Source organism: Mastomys coucha, unplaced genomic scaffold, assembly GCF_008632895.1.
Source record: "Mastomys coucha isolate ucsf_1 unplaced genomic scaffold, UCSF_Mcou_1 pScaffold23, whole genome shotgun sequence".
Classification (NCBI taxonomy): Eukaryota; Metazoa; Chordata; class Mammalia; order Rodentia; family Muridae; genus Mastomys; species Mastomys coucha.
The window spans coordinates 2726860-2748474 of NW_022196906.1; the positions used below are offsets into that span (position 1 = coordinate 2726860).

Genomic DNA, 21615 nt, shown 5'->3' on the forward strand with positions numbered 1-21615 from the left:
CCCCCCCCCCCAAAAAAAGGGCAACATTTGCTGGTATTTGTTGAATCAATGATTTTGGAAGCCCAGTATCTAGTCTCAACAGACAACGGTGACAACTGTCAGATCTTACTTATTAGTATCATGTTAGTAGACAAACTTCCTAGAATGCCAGAGGCACCCAGAGAGCTTGGGACAGGCCACTCTTGAGATTTCATTCACAGAACTCAGGCTCAGATAAAAACACTGTAATACTGATGGCATCCTGATCTGGTCCACACCAGCACTCCTCCCTTCGGTTGATGGCTTAGAGTTTTAGAGTACTGGCTACTCTTCCAGAGGACCTGGGTTGGGTTTCCAGCATCCAGATGACCACTCACAACCATCTCTAACACTATTTCTGAGTATTGACACTCTCTTCTGGTACCATGGTACCCAGACATACATGCAGGTAAAATACCATACTCATTTTAAAAAAGAAAAGTGACTAAGTCCTACTCAGTTGAGTTGGCGTGGGTACAGGCTTGGAGCCATTTGAGAGGACAGACAAACCTCCGGTGGCACACCAATGAAGAAAAATGACTCCCTTCTCCAGCAGCCAACTGCCGATGGTTCCTTGGCTAGGGAGAAGTCCTCCTAAGCCCCTCCTCACATCCATGCTGGAAGATGGACTGGCTTCATCTTCTGCAGGTCTCTACAGGCTGTGTGTGAGCTTTTGCATTTAAGAGCCATGTCAGGTCCACAGCGCTCACAGCATTATCAGCATTTCACAGTACTCCTCCCTATTCTTTTGGCTCTTGCCGACTTTCTGCCCCACCTTCTATGATGTTCCACAAGACTTAAGAGAACATGGGTCTGTTATATATGTCCCATTTAGGGTTAAGCAGTAAGAATCAGATTTGAACTTAATGCAACAGCTCAGTGATTTGGTAAGATCAGTTTTCTGAAAGTGCTCATTTAGACTTCAAATTGACGCCTTTCATTAACACCAAAGTGAAGTTTTACCCACTGATTATGCTTACATACATGGTTTTTAAAAAGTACTACTGAAGAATTTAATCCATCTTACTTGCACTCCTGTCTATATATGGATGCTATTTTTGAAAAAATTAATATCTTGCCAGGTGGTGGTGGTGGTGCACGCCTTTAGTCACAGTACTTGGGAGGCAGAGGCAAGTGGATTTCTGAGTTCAAGGCCAGCCTGGTCTACAGAGTGAGTTCCAGGACAGCCAGGGCTATACAGAGAAACCCTGTCTCAAAAAACCAAAAACCAAAAACAAAAAAAACAAAAAAACAACAACAAAAAAAAACCCCAAAACATCTTAATCTTTCACACAAATACTCTTTCTATGAGTCACAAAAGCTGTTGGAGCAATAGTGACCAGAAGGATTTAGAAATTGGTGGAAAAGACAAAAATAAAATCCTAGGACTCATGGAGGGAGGAAATAAAGCAGGAATTTCATTTGGTCCTTAAATGTAAATAATTTAATCTCTTTCCACAAAGTTTCCAAAATATCTACAAAAATCCTGAAGAATAAGTTTAACATGGACATTTGTATCTTTGAGTCTTAGTATTTAATAACTTGTTTTCCTCAGGAGAACTGGATAATGGCAATTAACACAAGGACAGCTTCCCCCTGTGTTCTCTCTGTTTGCTCCTGCTCTTTCAGCTGGTGGGCCTGGTAACAAAAGTTTGCATTTGTTTCTTTTATAGTTTCAGTATGTACACCTAATATTAACTATCAGAGTCAAACAACTCCTAAATATATGGAAAGCATTGCTAATGTGTGCTCCCAGGTCAGATCAAGGGAGCTCCCTTTGGTTTAACTCAAAGCTTGGAAATGTCTCACCTGCAATAGTTAGATCTCAAAGCAAACAAAAACCCTGCAGCAAGGTATCTAGCACCAACCTATAACCCTCCATACTTGGGACACAGGGAGAAAGGGCCAAAGTTCAAGGCTAGTCTGGGTTAGAAAAATTCTATCAAGGCTGGCTAGGTAGATCATAAGAGCTCTGGCTGAGTTCAGTTCCCAGAACCCACTCCAGTTCCAGGGGATCCAATGGCCTCTTTGGATCCTCAAAGGCTCCTTCCTGTATGCAAGTGATTCAAATATATTCACTCAGAGGTACATAGTAAGTCAATAAACAAAAAATTAAAACTCTCAATTAGAAAATAAAAAGGTTAGCAGGATGGTTTAGTAAATAGGGTCCTGCTGTCAAAAGTAAAACCCAAGTTTGGATGCCCAGGAGAAAAATGATTCCCACAAGTTGTACACTAACCCCCTCTCCCGAAGCACATCCTGGCCCCTATTTTGGAAGAGGGGGAAGAGGAGGAGAAGGGGAGCTAGGGATAGGGGGAGAGGGGGCTAAAAGAGAGGGAGAGACCAGCATTATTAAAGACACTGAAAAACAAAGTAACCAGTGTCCATCACCCCAGCACTCAGAAAGAAGCCTGGTCAAAACAAGTCCCTGTCTGAGGCCAGCCTGCGGTGCACTTGGACCCGCATCAAAAAAACAAAAACGTTACTTATAAATTCAATTCACCACAACTACTCTGGTCTGTACAGACAGAGAAAAGAAAACTTAAGGAGACACAGCACTGGGTCAAAGGCCTGATCCAGAGTGCGTGAGAAGCTCTGAGCCGAGTGAAGTCGGCCGGGTGCTGGCTGGCTGGCTCAGGATCAACAAGCTTCAGGAATCCGGGTGCTGGAGACTATGGCCATCTGTAAACTAACTGGCCATTTTATCTTTGGGTGACTGACAGTTGCTCTTTCAGCAAGAAGTTTAAAAATCTTTGCATTTCCTTCAAGCTGCTTGTTCGCACGTATGGACTGTTCGGGGTGGGGAGCAGGGGTAGGATGAGCTGGGGTCAGTGCTCGGAATAAAATCTTGTGCAAGGCTCTATAAGTACCATTGAGTTATACGTCCAATCCTCGACCCACATTATTATGTAAGAAGAGTGGCTAATTCTAAATTACTAAGGTGCATGGCTGGGTTTCCAGTTCAGCAGTTAAGTCTAAGCCTGGCTTAGAAGAGCTCTTGGGTTTGATCTATAGCACGCGCACGCACGCACGCACGCACGCACGCACGCACGCACGCAAACAGGCTGTTAAAGCTACAGGCAAACCAAATTTCTTCCTTTTTTTTTCCCCTTTCGACACAAGGTCTCAAGTAACCCATGATGGCATCTGAACTATGTGGCTGGGCGAGTCTTAATGCCTGACCTTCCTGACATCATTTTGCAGAGTAAAGGGTTGGCTATACAGGCTGAACCCCACTTCTAAGGGTTGTAGATTACCCATGTTTATGCTAATTTAATTCCCCGAGGCCATGCTTCCTCCCTCCTCCCTGCCTCTCTACCTCTTCTTTTGTAAACACTACCTCAAAACTATTTCTCCCATTTCAACTTGTCATTTCTCAGATTACCTGAGTTGCCTTGTATGAAAAGAAAAATATAGCCATTTTACTTAAAAACTTTGTGAAAAGTTATTTGTGAGATGTCAGGAATAACTAACAAGACAAATTGGTTCCTTGTTGAGCTGACTGTGGGCTTCATTCGAATATTATTCCTGCTTGAGGTCTTGTTAGCATAGTACTGTATTCATTTATACAGTATTATGTTGAAATTTTATCTTAAAATAATCAAAGGGAAAAAAGATATCTGTATATGCAATACTGTACTGCCTGATTAAAGTAGAAAATAAACTTACCACTTGAATAAGAAGCTTGAGGCCTCGATCACCGGAAGCTTCAGAGATGAACAGTTTATCTTTGCCATGGTCGACAGATGTTTTGAATTACTTTAAATGAAGTAATAGCCAGCTACCAGTAATTACAAATAGTTTACAAAATACTGGGTCACATTTACTTTATGTTTAAATTAATCTTTTTTTTGAGATAATCTAATTACATTATTACCCCCTTCCCTCCAAATCCCCATATACCCCAATCAGGGCTGCCTTTCAGAAACACATGCCTCTAGATTGAAATCTTATCAACAGGCAATTTTGCCCATCATCTTAAGTGGGCACAAGGTTTGCTGAGATTACAGCATTCTGGGGGTACGGCTAAGGGTAAGGCACGGGCAGGGATCTGGTTTGATCTCAAGGTTCAAGACTGGATAGCTCTTCTAATTTTCATTCCAAAACATTTCATTTCACTCTTAAATGTCTACATGGAGAATGACTAAAATATTCTTTAATTTCAAGTGAAATAGCTGGGGATGGTGGCTCACATCTCAACACCTGAAAGGAAGAAGATCAAGGAGTTCAGAGCCAGCCTTGGCTACTTAGTGCAAGGCCAGGTAGGGATACAGAAGACATGATCTCAAATGAGCATGTGTATGTGCTGGAGCCCCAGTGTAAGTGGGGGAGGAGGGGGAGGGGGACATGGAGACAGTGTTCAGTGGAAGAGCCTTTGCCACATCTTTGTACAGCATTCAATAGATGAAGTAGTATGCTCTCTGGCTAGAATCTGTTTCATTCTGGAGACTTCCATATATTGTAGGCTCCTACAATTCCCAAGTTTTAGACGCAATAATAAACCAACCATGTATAAAAAAATTAAGTAAACATTTAAAACTGTATATTAAAACCTATAGATATTGTTACTTCACAAGTAATCCAGCATAACCAACTATTTACATGCCCAAATCACATACATGAGTTAGAAACCATTTAAAGTATGTCATTTAAAACATGCCTACATTCTATAGGCAACCTGGACATTTCTGACTTTGGCATCCCTGGAATGGAACTCTTGAAACAAGTGTGTGTGTGTGTGTGTGTGTGTGTGTGTGTAGCACCAGGTCTCACTGGAACCTGCAGTCAGTGCTGGCTTCCTGGCATGTGTCATTACACAGCTTCATCCTGATGTCGCCTGTGACTGTATTTTTTTGTTTGCTTGTTTTTTTGTTTTTCGAGACAGGATTTCTCTGTGTAGCCCTGGCTGTCCTGGAGCTCATTCTGTAGACTAGGTTGGCCTCGAACTCAGAAATCCACCTGCCTCTGCCTCTCAAGTGCTGGGATTAAAGGCGTGTTTTTTAAGGTCTTTGCTTCAGCACGGCTGCTGACCTTCTCTTCCTAGCTCACTGTACAGTCAATCTAAGCACAAAGTCCTCCTTGAAGGACAGTGTAATTACTAGAAACAAATCTCTATGAGCAAAACATAGCTTCTGGTCTCCAGTGTCACCATGTTCTTTTCTGTCCCCCTGCCACTTATCGCCTGGTTTAAAGACTAGGAGTGGGGTTTTAAGAGCTACTAGCAAGTTCTGAATACCACTTCTATCACCTCAAAACCAGCTGCTGTTATAACTGACTCTAAGGGTCAGTTTGGGACTGTGCCCAAACTCTCTCCTGTTAACATTCTAGACCATCAGCGGGATGCTGGGGCGGGGAGACTATATGGCTCAGCAGGTAAGGCCTCCCAAGGTCGACACTGAGGTCAACTCCTAGAACCCAATCCCAAACCTTATGCTCTGACACACTCCCATACTTAACAACAAACTGCCAAAATATCATTTTTATTGATAGGCATGGTCACAAACACTTCTTTTTTTTTTTTTCTGGTTTTTCCAGACAGGGTTTCTCTGTATAGCCCTTGCTGTCCTGGAACTCACTCTGTAGACCAGGCTAGCCTTAAACTCAGAAATCTGCCTGCCTCTGCCTCCCAAGTGCTGAGATTAAAGGCGTGCGCCACCACTGCCCAGTAGTCACAAACTCTTTTAATTCCAGCACTAGGGAGGCAGAGAGGCAGAGGCAGGAGGATCTTTGTGAGTTTGACACCATCCTGGTCTACAAAGTTCTGGGACAGCCAGCTACATGGAGAAACTCTGTTTCAAAAAAAAATCAAACCGAAAAAGGGAAGAATAAACAAATAAATGGATGAACTACTATGATAAAAGAGTGTTCTAAAAGGAGTCAGCCAACCCTCTGGACACAGGACGCCTCATCTTCCACAGACAGTAAGGAAGTGTCTGCTACTGACTTTTATTTGAAATCTGGTAAAGAAAAAAGTTACCAAAGTAAAACTACCAGTGAAAAATACCCACATCATTTTTATCTTTTAAACTCTAGGATTTAAATCAAATAGATTCTGAGAGTGTCCAAGTATAATCCTGCTGTGGAACCTTATTCTTCACTGAGTTACCTTTATAATTAGCGGTTTTTCAACCCCACATTCTGCTCTTACTTTCATTTTCAGCCATCACCTCTTAAAGCTTGAGCAAGGTCAGGGCAGGAGGAGGTCTCACATCTGCAAACCCTCCAGTCTGCTACCAGATTCCTGGCCACTGTTTGTCAGTCAGAAGCTTCAGTCAGGAAAGCCAGGAAGCACAGTAAGATGTGTCACTGGTGTTTGCCACCACCAATGTGCACCACCGGACATCTAGTAAGACTCCAAAGGGGGATGGGGTCATCAGACCCAGTCCAAAAAAGGAGCACTTCTTTCCACATGTGCCAAGGTGCTGATGACCATCTAATAAAGAGAAAGGCTCACTGCCCTGACTGGGGAGGCATAGAAGTTGCTTCTGCTTACTGCCTGTCATTTAAGCCAAAGCTTCCTATGGGGCTGGAGAGATGGCTCAGAGGTTAAAAGCCCCTACTGCTCTTGCAGAGGAACCAGGATGGGTTCCCAGCACCCAGGTGGTGGCTCATAACCATTTATAACTGCTGTTTCAAGATGTGCCCTCCATGACCACCTATATACATAGTGTGTCATACATACATGCAGGCAAAACCTATACATTTCAGCTAAAAACATTTAAAAATCAAATAAATAAATCTCATATGCAGAAAAGAAATGTAAACACGTAAGGGCTTTCAATGGATCATATAACTTCCTTTAGTATCTCCCCCTCTATCAAGCAGTATTACTGCTTATTATGCAGACAAGGAAAAACCATAGTCACATAAACTGCCAAATAATTCATTTTGTAAGCTCATTTTTGTGACAAGGGTAGAGATTTAGTGTTTGCTTTTGTTTTGTTTTGTTGAGACAATGTCCCACTATGGAGCTTTGGCTGTTCTGGAAATCACTCTGTAGACCAGGCTGGCCTCAAACTCACAGAGCTCTGCCTCCTGAGTGCTAGGATTAAAGGGTCCCCTCACTGCACCCAGCAGTGAAGCCGGTTTAGCAATGCATGCTAGTAAGAGGGGTGCTCAGGGGCTGGCTCAACGGTTAGGAGCACTGACTGCTCTTCCGAAGGTCACAAGTTCAAATCCCAACAATATGGTGGCTCACAACCATCCGTAATGAGATTTGACGTCCTCTTCTGGGTGTCTGAAGACAGCTACAGTGTACTTACATATAATAAATAAATAAATCTTTAAAAAAAAAAAGGGTGCTCAGTGGTTTATGGCATATCCTTATAGGTCCTGCCAAGGTAATACAAACATCTGCTTTAAAAAGAGTTTGAATATAGCAAGGTGGCACACAAACAGGCAGAGGCAGAGAGACTGCAAGTTTGAGGCTAGTTTTGGCAGACCCCATCTCAAAAACAAACAAATAAAAAGGGAGTTTTGAATACCAAAGCTTGGATTCCAGCACCCCTAAGGCAACCATGTAGTACAGCTGTGCTCTTCTTGTCCTTTAAAGCAATTAAAATAAAACCATGTGCTTTTCATCACATTACAAAAGCATGAGGTGAGTGCTATCATAGACCCTGGACTAAAGATAGCAGCAATCAAACTCACAGGGTGGTAGAGGTAGGAGGTGCAGGGGTTCTGAATCAGCCATCACTACATGAGACCATCTCAGGAATGCTTTGGGGGTGTTCAGGGCTAAAGGTGCTTGTTGCCATGCCTACTGACCTGAATGTGATCCTTGAGTCTCACATGATGGTAGGAGAGAACAGACTCCCTAAAGTTGTCTGTCTATCTGTCTGTCTGTCTGTCTGTCTGTCTGTCTGTCTGTCTGTCTGTCTCTCTCTCTCTCTCTCTCTCTCTCTCTCTCTCTCTCTCACACACACACACACACACACACACACACACACACACACACACACACAAAGAAACAAACAAATATGATGTCAAAAACCAAAAGTAAAAACCCCAGACAACTTACAACCACATGACTACGGAAGCCTGAGCTTTAGAAAACTCCTCAATGGATTAAGACTAACAAGGCACTGCACGTGCTACTTTGACTCCAACTGGCTCTGGGTAGAAAGGAAGACAAGGATCTAAACAGCATGCATGTGGCTCTCCCAAAAGGGTGGTGCTCACCTGAGGCAGAATTCATCAGCGTCTGGGGCACTGCTGGGCTGGCAGGGGCAGGAACGTTCAGTTGCGAGAGCATGGCCTTCCGGGGGTCCTGCCATGTTGTCGTCTGGTCGTTGTGACTGAGACAAAGCAGAGTGGAAGTCAGACCATCACCCCTAAGAAAAAGCCTCATACAGAGAATGGCTGACTCCTCATTAGACTCAGGTTACTGTGCCTTCTCACCCTGTACAAGTCACTGAATCACCTGTATTCCTCCCCCCCTTTAAAAAAAAAGTTATTTCTATTTATTTGGTATGTTGTGTAAGTACTCTATCACTGACGTATTCCTGTAACCTTCTCACTATCCCACTGAATAAGTGCATGTTGTCATCCCCTCTCCCCCTTCAGATCTTAGGAGAAGCTTGTAAGGCACACATTCCTCACAGCTGAACTCCGGTGCTTCTGTGATTGGACTTCAGGTGGCACCCCCAATCTCGGTTTTCCTTGTGACAGTTGCCAAGACACTGGGGATTGCCTCTGGCTGGTCAAGGGTCCATATTTCATAAGAGCACGTTTAGGCATTTTTAAATGTAAGCTGTTCCCCAAATGTTCTACTACAAAGCACTTAGTTTCTACTAATCTTTTAAAGATCAAGATGCCTCCTTTTTGAAGTCTCTATAAAAAGCCAGGCCTATAAATGATAAAATCCTAGCTACTGGGACAGGGGAGATGCCACACTAGCCTGAAGATGTGACCTCCATACTTGAGGTGGGGAGTCAGATGGACCCCCTAGAACTCAGTGGCCAGCCAGTCCAGTCAAGACAAGATCAGGACTCAGTGAGAGAGAGAACCTGTCTCTAGGTGGAAAGCAATGGAGGAAGTCAACTCTGGCCTCCTCCATACATGTAAGAGTACACATGTGAACATATATATGAACACACATTCACAAATACAGTGCACACACACAAAACTCAAAAGCCCAAATAGCCCCAACAAAGACAATCTAGATTACATAGGTATGTCTGGGCAACCTGCTTCATCTTCAGAAAGGGATAGTGGAAGTTGTTATATTTACTTCCCCAAGTTTTGAGAATCAACTTCATATTTAAAAGTCACTGGAACTGTGGCTCCTATGAAAGGTTGTGAGCCATGCATAATGGTGCACACTTTTAATCCCAGGACCCAGGAGGCCTCGACAGGTGGATATTTGTGAGCTCAAGGCCAGCTTAGCTCACCTAGTAAGTACCAGAGTTTCCCAGTACCCATCTATCAGGCAGTCTGGGTCAGAAATGACTGCAACTACAGCTCCTCAGAATTCTGTTGTTTTTCTGGCCTCTGTGGGCATGTGCATACACCCATACCCACATTTAAAAACAAATCTTTTATGAAAGGAAAAAGAATAATGTAGGTGAAAGAGAGACAGAAAGGTCTAGAGGTTTCAGATGGCTGGCACCTGGTAGGTGATAAAGTGATAATACAAAGAGTCAGTAAAAATGTTTCTAGTGGTTGAAGAGAGATGGCTTAGAGGTTAAGAGCACTGGATGTTCTACTAAAGGACTTGAGTTCAATTCCCAGCAACCACATGACCATCTATAATGAGATCTGGTGGCCTCTTCTGGCGTGCAGACATACATGTAGGCAGAATACTATATACATAATAAGCAAAGTCAAAAGAAAGTTTCTAGTCAATTATTTCAACCTACACCAAGGTTAGAATGAGCTAGGAAACAAAACAAGCAAATATAGATATACTGTCCCCTCAGAGAGAATCCCAAAGTACTAACTGTGAGGAACCTCTGGACAAAGAGTTCTTTTTTTATTTAAAAAAAAAAAAAGATTATTTATTATATCTAAGTACACTGTAGCTGTCTTCAGAAACACCAGAAGAGGGGATCAGACCTCATTACAGATGGTTGTAAGCACCATGTGGTTGCTGGGATTTGAACTCAGGACCCCTGGAAGAGCAGTCAGTGTTCTTAACTGCTGAGCCATCTCTCCAGCCTGGACAAAGAGTTCTTGCTTACAACATAACATGGTCAATTTGCAAATCAAGGCAAAGAATAAGCATGTACCAACCAAAAGCTGTGCCTAATAACTCTTAGCACTCTTCAAAATCTTGATTCTGGAGCCAGTGAGCCAGCTTGAGGGGCTAAACATTCGTGTCACACAGGCCTAACATCCCAAGTTCAACCCCACACACACATGTAAAGGTGGAAGGGGAGAAGAGTCTACCCTCAAAGGCTGGGCATAGCGGGACTATTTAATCTTAGTACTTGGGAGGCAAAGGCAAGTAGATCTCACGTTTGAGGCCAACCTGGTCTACATAGTGATGCACTACACAGATCTACACATAGGATGCCAGAGCTATGTACATATCATTTTATCTTTATTGGGAAAATTAAGTAGTTTTTTTTTTGTTTGTTTGTTTTGTTTTGTTTTGTTTTTACGAAATAGGGTTTCTCTGTGTAGCCCTGGCTGTCCTGGAACTCACTCTGTAGACCAGGCTGGCCTCGAACTCAGAAGGCATGCGCCACTACTGCCTGGTGAAAAATAAGTAGTTTTAATTGTTGAAAAGTCCCCTAATATAACTTGATAAAGAGATAGCTGAGTTCAGAGACACAGGCTACCCCAAACACAGTGTAACTCTTCTACAGCAAGTCTTGAAAGTGATTTCCAGGTTAAATTAAACATGTAATATGTGTTTTAAATGTTTGTATTCATCAAGTTTATAGATTATACCCTTACATTGAATGTCACAATGGGGCCAGCTGTCTGTCTGATTGCTGCAAAGGATAAAAACGGAAGACTAAGTGGACAGAGAAGTAGGTAACACAAGCAGGCTCACGCGCGAGGGCGCGTGCAACCACACAAGTTTTTAATAGAAAAGTGTGAACATTTGCACTTAAATAAGACTAGTGAATTATCTAATGAGAAATGTAGTGATTGACTTGACTCTAAAGCTGACCGAGGGTTGATGTGAGCTCCAGGCCAGCGAGGGATCCGGTGACAGGTGCATAGGAGACCCTGACTTTAGAGAAACGAGCAGGACTGTTTTTGAAACTGGGTTTGAGGACTGCGTATGTGTTGGGCGTTGCTCACTGTTGGGACTCAGAAGACTCTAGTGACAGTGCTGGGGAGGTTCCCTGTACCTTATCACACCTACGCAATGTGGAGTGTGAGTTACAGTCAGGTGCTAAAGGACACTCTTACCCAGGGAAACCTGTGTGCTTTACTGATTCTAGAACAAGGATGCACTGTCCAACCTAATCCTCCTACAGCTCCAGTTCTGAGACCACAGCCAATCCTTTTATAAATCCATCACGTACTCTTTAGAACTCTCAAAGGCTCAGAGAGACACATGGCATAATTCTTTGATAAGGATGACACAAACTATACACTTTCTTCTATGATAAGTTTTTCAGTATTGTCAGAAATCAAAATCTAAGACTGGAGTTCAAAGCCCTGGGCTGTCTGTAAAGTGCTCAGAAATGAGTGGGCAGAAACTCTCATCTTCAGCCAAATGGTTTCGCTTCAAACCAACACCATGTTTTTCATAATGTTGTATCAGTAGACATCACGTCTCCCAAGTTCACAATGTGACTTTTCCCCTTTTTATGATACAGAAAATGACAAAAGTCAGCATAGCACGGGCTGAGAACAAAAGCCAGAATTCAAGATTCATGAGTTCCCAAATAAGGTCTCCATAGACCTTCCCTAACTGTCACTGTGCCAGCCCCAAGAAGTCTAAAATCTCAGGAAGTCTATCATTTGTAACAACCCAAGTGGTGTCTCCCAATAACTTGTAGAATTACCAGGGGTGGCGAGCATGGCTTGGTTGTTAGAGCAGGTCTGCCACCCAGCACTCCTTGAGACTCCAGGCTCCACCCCCAAGTACACACCTGCACGCACACACACAGAGTTAGATGTGGCATCTCGTGAAGCTCCAGCACTCAGGAGGCTGAGGCTGGATGAATGTGATGAACTGAAAGTCAGTCTGGGCTACATAGTATTTCAGACCAGCCTGGGCTCCAAAGTGAGTCCCGGTTTCAAAAACCAAAGGAAGGAAGGGAAAAGAAAGGAAACAAGGTTGACCTCTAACAACTTTAAACATTCTCTTAAATCTATCTATAGACATAATGTTTTTAACAACAACAAAAAAGCCAGATTAGGACTTCTGCTTCACAGATGGATCGGAGTTAAAAACTGATAGTTCTGAGCAAATGGTATTTAAATCCAGCTGTAGCATGCCAAGAAAAAATAGCTTCGTTTTAGAAATGAAAGGCAGCATTAATTTTTGATTTTATGTCTGCCAGTCGGGGAGGGGAGACTGAAGGTCAGAAGCTGAGATGTTCAGTTCAGACCCAGCCCTCACCTCCTCTGCTGTGACAGGAATTCAGCCTGGGATCAGGAAGGAAGACAAGTTTAGGCAGTCCACCCAAGCTCTCCTCAGCTCTCGGTGGCCACCCACAGCACACCAGCTCAGTGAACTAGCTAGCTCACATCTACTGCAAATAAGGGCTTTGGGGTATGCTGGCTCCCAAACATACTTCAAGGAAAGCCATCTTACTAAAGACCTGAGATTACATCCACCATATATTTATGGCTACACAGACATTTTAACTTCTAACAATACAACACAGTTTTAGCCACCCAAACTGCTAAGACAGAATGAGTCTATTAGTTTATAAACACTCCCCAAATGGTAAAAGAGACACTAAATAAGTAGAAAAGCGGCAATTCATACTTTGGCTGATGAACCAGCTCCCACTGAACCTAACAAAATAATATTAAAATAGTATTTTCTTTCTGGGTGAGGAGGTGAATGCCTTTGAATGCCTTTAATCCTAGCACTCCAGGGGCGGGGGCAGGGACGGGGCAGGGACGGGGCAGGCACAGGTCTCTGTGTTTTCAAGGCCAGCCTGGTTTACAAAATGAGTTCCAGGACAGCCAGGACTGCTACACAGAGAAAGCCTGTCTTGCAAAACAAACAAAAAAAGTATTTTCTTTAAAATTTTAAAATTATGTGTGTAAGTGAGATGACTTTCAGTAGTCAGTTTTCTTTTCCTACCATGTGAGTTCTGGAAATCACAGACTGCCAAACTGGATGGCAAGCTCCTTCGCCCGGAGCTACTTTATGTGTGTGAGAATTTGCCTGCATGTGTGTGTACTGCATGCCTGAAAGGGAATCAGGCCCCCTGGAACTAGATTAGAGATGTTTCTGAGCCACCGCGTAAATGCTGGGAACCAAGCCTAGTTCCTCTGCAAGAATCGCAAGTGTCCTTAACTAGTCTAACCTGAAGTCACCACATAAAGTATTTTCAAGAACCACTGGATAACATTATAAAATACTGTCACTCTTTTTTATTAAAGGTTCTTATCAGTATCAGTAAAGCAACCTGGGGAGAGACCCTGAAACTTGACCAGGTTAACTTATTGCTCCTCTGAGATACCACATTTCTGGATGAAGAGACACCATGCAAGCCTGGCATGGTCGTTCGTTCCCACCCGTGTTTCAAGCACTTATGTTAAGGCAGACTGTCACAAGCTCAAGGCCAGCCTTGCCTACATAGTGAATTCTAGGCCAGCCTGGACTATGATATAAGACCTTATCTCAGGAGACAAAGATTAACTCCACACATACCAAACAAAGAGACATGACTTCCATACAGACAGACGCTAAGCAGTCTTGGTCTTAACTGCGTCCCGTGTGTGGACCCTGCTTTACTGTGCTATTATTAGCTATTGCTTTGTTATTTTAATAACTTTATAAACTTTAGTAAATGGAGAGAACTTGCCTCATCGAAACAGGCCCAGCAGTTTCCCTTTCCTGGTCCCTCATTAGTGGCTGTGACAAAACCGGAACACAGCAAACAGGACGTGTGTTTTGTGGGGGCAGAGAGTGACACGTAGTATCGTTCTCAGTCACCTTCCACTCTAGTTTTTAAGACAGACTCTCAATGGACCTAGAGCTTTCTCATTTGGCTAGGCTGCCTGGGTTGGAGCCTCAAAAACCCTCTTGTCTCTGCCTCCTCAGGGCTGGCATTGCAGACTCGGATTTTAATGCTTGAATGGCAAGTGCTTCAGTGACTAAATTACATATATTCCCTGCATCTCCATCTTAAAGTAAATAAAAGTATCTGATGGCAGCAGTGCTGTTTGGGCTCACACTGAGTAAGAAACCTAGAATCACATCTATTACATTCTTTAATTGTTTTTTTCCTTTTTTTTTAATTTAAGATTTATTTATTTATTATACATAAGTACACTGTAGCTGTCTTCAGACACACCAGAAGAGGGCATCAGATATCATTATGGGTGGTTGTGAGCCACCATGTGGTTGCTGGGAATTGAACTCAGGACCTTTGGAAGAGCAGTCGGTGCTCTTAACTGCTGAGTCATCTCTTCAGCCTCCTTTTTGTTTTATTTTAAGACAGGGTTTCTCTATGTATCCTAGGCTGGCCTCAAACTCAGAAATCTGCCTGCCTCTGCCTCCTCCCAAGGGATTAGAGGGGTGCACCACCACTGCCTTGCACATTGTTTCTTTTTAAGAAAGTGAATGATAAGAATGGGTGAGATGGTAAGAGCACTGACTGCTCTTCCGACTGAGTTCAAATCCCAGCAACCACATGGTGGCTCACAATCACCCATAATGAGATCTTATGCCCTCTTCTGGTGCATCTGAAGACAGCTACAGTATACTTATTTATGATAATAAATAATTTTTTTTAAAAAAAAAGAAGAAAGTGAATGATAGACTCTCACCCAAGCCAAGAATATAGGGTTGTTGTGTAGAATATTAGTGAACTGTCAATGCTAAATTTTAAATACTGATTAATGTCTTTTGTCTGATGTAAGTTTTACACACTTATTAAATTAGAAAGGGAAAAGTCACTTTGTAGTTGGCTAGAATCAGGACATTTGTTCAGGTAAAGTACTAGGACCCTACTCAGTTTACAGTGCAACTGAAACACAATCCTACCACACTTGACATTACACCTTTCTTTGAGCCTTCAAGTGAGTGACTGAAATTCCACTACATTCTGAAACATACTAACACTTCTTTGCAGGAGACAAAGATGATCTCTGAGGTAACTGGTTGCTAGAACTTAACAACAGACTTTCTTTTCTTTCTTTTCTTTCGTTTAACAAGCCCATTTTTATTCTTCACATTTTTTTATGTATGATTTTTTTAACTTTTATTACATTATGATGAGAAAAGTTACATGATTTCAATTTATCTGAATTTGTTAACATTTAAAAACATATTTTAAATAAATAGAATTAAATCACATTCTTGTTTCCCTTTTGTACCCCAACTCCTCCCAGAGGCCCCATCTTCAATACCTACAATATCTTTTTTTTAACAGACTTTCAATCTCTATAAGCAAGCCATTAATTTTCTTTTTTAATCCTACATCAAGTTCTTGCTGTCCTTGCAGAGGACCAGAATTGAGTTCCTACACCCAACTATCTGTAACTCCAGCTCCAAGGAACCTGATGCCCTCTGCTGGCCTCTAACTCAATCAGCACATGTACCATGCAGTCACACAGAGACATACACAAATTCCAAAACTATAAAAATAAATAACCTGAAGTCACTAGTTAGGTAGGGAAAACAGAAGAGAATGTACATATAGTATGTAACTCCTCATCTTTTGTTCCCTTTCCCATGTTTCAGCTGCCTACAATCAACGCATGTGAGCATGACCCAATGATCAGACTTTCAACCAGGTCAGCGCGGTACTTCCCAGTGGATGGCTGTTTATCTACTAAATGGTGACTTCTGCACTTAACTCAGTGAGTGTAGTTTTGTTGTCTGAAGGAGGGCTGGTGCACGCCTTTAATCCCAGCACTTGGGAGGCAGAAGCAGGAGGATTTCTGAGTTCGAGGCCAGCCTGGTCTACAGAGTGAGTTCCGGGACAGCCAGGGCTATACGGAGAAACCTTGTCTCGGAAGAAAAAAAAAAAGGGCTGAGACTAACACGAATTTCTCTTTCTTTAAGATCTATCTTACAGATTTAAGTTTTATTCTTATTGTCTAAGAAACCAAGAGCTGAAAAACAGCTCCCACAAAGACTCAGCAGAGTGTGTGTTAGTCACTGCTCTGTCAGCCAGGTGAAGGATCTTTACTTAAGACAGCATGTGATCTTGACATGGTGTACAGCATGACATCCCTCACAGATGCACCAGGGAGCCTTTCCAGTTTAAGATTTCTCAGAGCTTTCTCACTGCTTGGTATAGACCTGTAAATCCCATTTCCTATCTGCTTTCTAAAATTATGGAGGAAGAACCTAACAATTGCACCAGGGCCTGCCTCTTTCCTTTACTCCTGGACGCATAATTACACCATCTAGCCTTAGGTACGTGGATCACGATGAACTGCTTGTTGGGTGTTCTGAATCTTGCAGGCTAATCCTCCCTCACTCCATGGATGACAAAAAATGAGACTCATGGTAGCTGCTCAACAGATGACATTTGTGAGCAGGAGACACAAATGAGGTTCCCAATCTCTTGTCCATCAGCTTTGTGTAGTGACATGTTAAAAGGGAGAGGCTGCAAGAGCAACGACTCTAGACTGTGTGGATCACACTGAAAGAGGCTGTTATTCCATATAACCCAGCCTGTCCTAAAGGGTTTTTCTGTTGTTGTTTTTTAAAAGGAAGGAAGGAAAGAAGGAAGGAAGGAAAAGCACTTTGAGTAGGAGTGTGGGAGCGGGGTAACGATGCTATTGAGAACTTCCTGAAGAGTCTGCATCTTTCTGAACTCCTCATGTATCACACAGAGAATGATAAGAGTTCAAACTAGGCTGGTGGTACTCAGAAGCAGAGCAACAGCTTATAACATGTGATGTCCTGGGTTTCATCCCCAATACAAGAAAAGGAAAGAGAGCTACCCTTTGTGGCACCTGCCATGAAGAAACTACATGTCTTCCAAGATCTGAAGCCAGTGCACTGCTGAAATGAAAAACACTGCTAAGTAGAAGGTTTCAAAGCTCCTCAAGATAAAACTGAACACAAAATCACCACATGATCCAGCAATCCTATTTCTAGATCCACCAGGAAGACTCAGGCTCTCGTGCACTCATGTTAAAGCAGCATTACTCACAGCAGCTGATGGAGACAACCCAAACATCCACTAGCAAACCAACAGCAAAAATGGTACACACAAACATTGGTAGGCAGCCAGGTAAAAGGAATACGAGCTAGTGAGATGGTTCTTAGGGCAAAGGCACTGCTGCCAAGTTTAACACCCAAGTTTGAGTCAATGGACCCACTTGGTAGGAGAGAACTAACTCCTAAAGTTGTTCTCTACATCAGGACACATAAACACACAAGCTTTATCTAGATCAGCCTTTTGACTTTCAAGACATGTTCTCAGATTTAAAACAGGCTAGCCTTGAAAGTGAAGCATCCTTTTGCCTCAGTGTGCATGTGGGCACATACACAAACAAACAAAAGCAAGTACCAAAACTAAGTTATAAACCACAACATAACACATACATGGAGGGAAACAATACCAACACTCCAGGGTGAGACTTAAAAAAGGTCACATTTGGGTCTGCTCTACTCATGAGCTGCTTGTGGGAAACAAACAGTGACCTTTTACTGAAGAACTGTTGGGAAATAGCCAAAGTCTATAATTTAACAGCCTGAAAATACACAGCCAAGTGTTATCCATGAGCCATGAGATAAGGAATTATTTATTCTTTTCACCTCCCAGTGTTTTCCAGTCCCCGCCCCCACAGTAAACATCAGTTACTTGCACAATAAGAAAATACAATAGGTAGAAAATAAGTACAGGTACCTTAGACAATAGTGTGATGTTCAGAGAACATAAGACACTATTTTAAAAAACATTCTCAGGAAAGATGTGATGCAAAAATCTCAACATTTGGGAGGCTAAGGAATTCCATCAAGTTTAACCTGGTTAAAGGCTAACCTGGTTTAATTGTGAGACCATCTCAAAAAAAAAAAAAAAAAAAAAAAAAAAAAAAAAAAAAAAAAAAAAAAAAAAAAAAAAAGACAAGAAAGAAGGAAAAGCAAGGGAGAAAAGGGCTGGTCTAATGACAAAAGCTACAGAGAAAGGGAGAACCCATTCCCAAAGCTGTCTTCTGACCTCCTAGCACATGCATGTGAACACCCCAAAAAGTTAAAAACAGAACCAATCAAACAAAAATCCCTCAAGTCTACTATGGTGTCGGGGCACACACTTGGGAGGTAGAAGCAGAGAGGAGGATCAGGAGTTCACAAGACCACTGCTGGCAAGATGTAAATACAACACAACACACCCTAGAAGCCAGCCTGGGATAAGTTAGTCCCTGTTTCAAAAACTAAATTACAGTCAAAACAAAACTTAACATCACATCTCAACAGTGCCTCTAACATTATATGGCTCACCCCAAATTTTAAACAAATACTGGGCATAAACACTAATAGGATCCTTTATCTGCCTCTGAGTGTCTTGTTGTCCTTCATTTTGATTTGAGACAGATCTGCCTACGCAGACTTCTGTCTCCTGCAGAAACAGCCTTAACAGATGCTCTCACCTCAGCTTTCCAATCAATACTCTCTGCTTGGCTCCTTAAAAGCCTATATTGGCCAGGCAGTGATGGCGCACACCTTTAATCCCAGCACTTGGGGAGGCAAAGGGAGGTGATTTCTGAGTTTGAGGCCAGCCTGGTCTACAGAGTGAGTTCCGGGACAGCCAGGGCTATACAGAGAAACCCTGTCTTGAAAAATAAAACAAAACAAAAACAAAAAACAAAAAAGCAAAACAACAACAAAAGCCTATATTGATGGCTGTTCATAAGCAAACCAGACACTGCATGCAGGTAGAGTTTAACTTCTTAAGTCAACCCAGAGTCCACACTTTCACAAGGCCAGCATACCGCTCACCATGTATAACTTAAAATCCCATGGCACAGCCTTTAACGCTAGCACTCAGGAGGCCAAGGCCCAAGCAGGTAGATCTTTGAGTTGGAGGGCAGAACCTGATCTACAGTGATTCCAGGAATGCCAGGGCTGTACTGAAAAACCCTGTCTCAAACAAACAAACAAACAAACACCAAACAAGCAAGCAAACAAAAAGCCATACAAAATTCTAAGTTTCAAATCAAAGTAAATCACTCTAAACAATTAAGGATAACCATGAAGTTAATGAGACAAATGGTTTATACTAAATATTAAATATTTATAAATACATATTTAATGATAGGAAGTTCCTAGAGAAATGTTCACTCTGTACACCGGCTGTCTTGAAACTTACTATGAGAAACAAACAAACAAACAAACAAAAACTACTTTCTGGGCTAGAAGGATGGTTCAGTAGTTAAAAGCACTGAGTGCTCTTCCAGAGGTCCTGAGTTCAATTCCCACCAACCACATGGTAACTCAACCTTCTGTAATGGGATCAGATTCTGGTGTGCCTGAATACAGCTACAGTGTACTCATATAAATAAAATAAATAAATCTAAAACAAGCAAACAAACAAAAAACCCCAACTCACTATGTAGCCCAAGCTGATCTCACTCTCATGGCAGTGCCCATCTCAGCATCCAACATACCAAGATTACAGGCAGGAAGAACCAAGCCTGGCATGAGTGAAGTTTGGAGTGAGAGCTCTTCAGTATTATTAAGTTCCATAAAGAACCAACAAGAAATCCTGTCTCAAAAACAAAACAAAACAAAAAAAGAACCAACAAGCAGATGCATGGTCATTTTAAAAACAATTCACTGATATCATTAAGAGCATAGAAAAATAAAAAATGGTATATACAAAATATAGTAAATAAATAGGGAAAAAAGGGCTCTCACTAAAATTCTAAAGATAACACCAGGACAATCTGCTTGCTTGGAAGTCCTTTTTGGGAAGCAAAGACGCATGGTCGGGAGATGAATCATGGACTCCTTAATCCTCTAACCATGCTTTCTACATGTACATCAGGGTCAATGCCCAACTCCCCTATGTATAGAAGATATCAGGCCACTTCCTGTAGAGTCTATATTGATCACAGCAAGTGAAATTTAATCACTGCAAAATATAGAAGAGATACTGAAAGATCAACTAACTTATCAAACCTTATACAGGAAGTTACTTTGTGATTTCTTTATAGTATTAAGTGCTGGGATCTGGATGCAAACATGATCAGGCCCAGCAGGGTGTCCTGTTCCCTCCCTGAATCACTGCGATGATGAGACTAAACACGAAATTCAGCAAAACCCAAGAGATTATGCTAATTAAATACAAATTACACATTAGTATATAGTATGACTCCAGGCAGGCACCTGGGTTCCAGACTGTTGACTCAAAACCCTGTCAACACTGACCAGCTTTCTGTGGTTCTACTAGCCAGAGAGCAGAGAGATAAAAGTCCTTTCGCCTGACTAGAGATATTATCAGGTAGGCCTCTCTTTTTGTTTTGTGTCTTCCTGACTTTGAAACAGGCCCTTCATGCCCAGCAAAGTTACCCAAGGAATTTAAAACTAAGAAAACCCTAAATTTCAGAGGTAAAATATCAAAGCTATACATACTAGAGCTGAAGAAATGCTATACAAACAAATACTTGTGGCCAGGTCAGATGGTGCACACCTTCAGCCTTTACCTCTTAAGTGCTGGGATTACAGGGCGTGCCATTGAGTTCAAGACTAGTCTGGTCTACATGCACAGTAACTTCTAGGCTAGCTTAGACTACATAGCAAGACCCTGTCCCCAAGAAATTACAAATGTCTTAGTCTGGGAGGAGATGAGAATGAATATAGTCAAAATCCATTGCATGAAATTCTCAAAAAATGAAAGTATTATAGGTTAAAAATGCCTTGCAGGCGTCCTACAGTTATGAGCCTCAAGCACTGGCCCCTTTAGGCTCAGCTTCCCTATCAGTTCGTGGTTTATAAGGCTTAAGTTTCTTACAAGAGACTGAAATGACACATTTATTATGTATTTCTTTTCTTCTCAAACTGTTTCACCTACCAACAGAAGCCTCCTTCCACTTTCAGAACTCATGTGGGCGAGAGGGAGAGGTAGGTCATAGACATTAGTGCATTTTCAATGTGTCAGAGAACCCCTCTGAGCCTCTCTACGGCCCCTCACCCCTCATCCATTCAGAACACAACAAGAGCAACAAGTGTGTCTGAGGCTCTGACCCACTGCTGGAGAAAGGCTATTCTTAGGAAACAGCAGGGGCTGGCTCAGTCGCAACACTCTCAGGCTCTGTACCAGAGGTCACAGGCTCAGATTTCAGATGTGAGCTCCAGTTCCCAACTCTTGTGCAGAACAGCTCAAGGGGCTTTCAGAAGCCTTGGCAAAGTCAAACAGCCGGTAGGACTTCAAATCCAAATACAGATAGACTGCGTAAATAGTGTGTGCTGTTTCATGCCTGAAGTCACAGCTTTCAGGAGACTGAGGCAGGAGAATCACTGCCGGTTTGAAACCAGCCTGGGAT

The 21615-nt window shown here is 42.4% G+C and overlaps 1 protein-coding gene across 8 annotated transcripts in view; it reads right to left on the reverse strand.

Moving 5' to 3' along the window:
- Yap1 (Yes associated protein 1) overlaps positions 1-21615 on the reverse strand; it is a 78176-nt gene that overhangs the window by 35615 nt on the left and 20946 nt on the right. For all 8 annotated transcript variants that reach the window (XM_031345931.1, XM_031345936.1, XM_031345932.1 and 5 more), the window contains exon 3: positions 8200-8315. In XM_031345931.1, coding sequence (XP_031201791.1) covers positions 8200-8315 — 116 coding nt within the window. The remainder of the gene's footprint in view (positions 1-8199; positions 8316-21615) is intronic.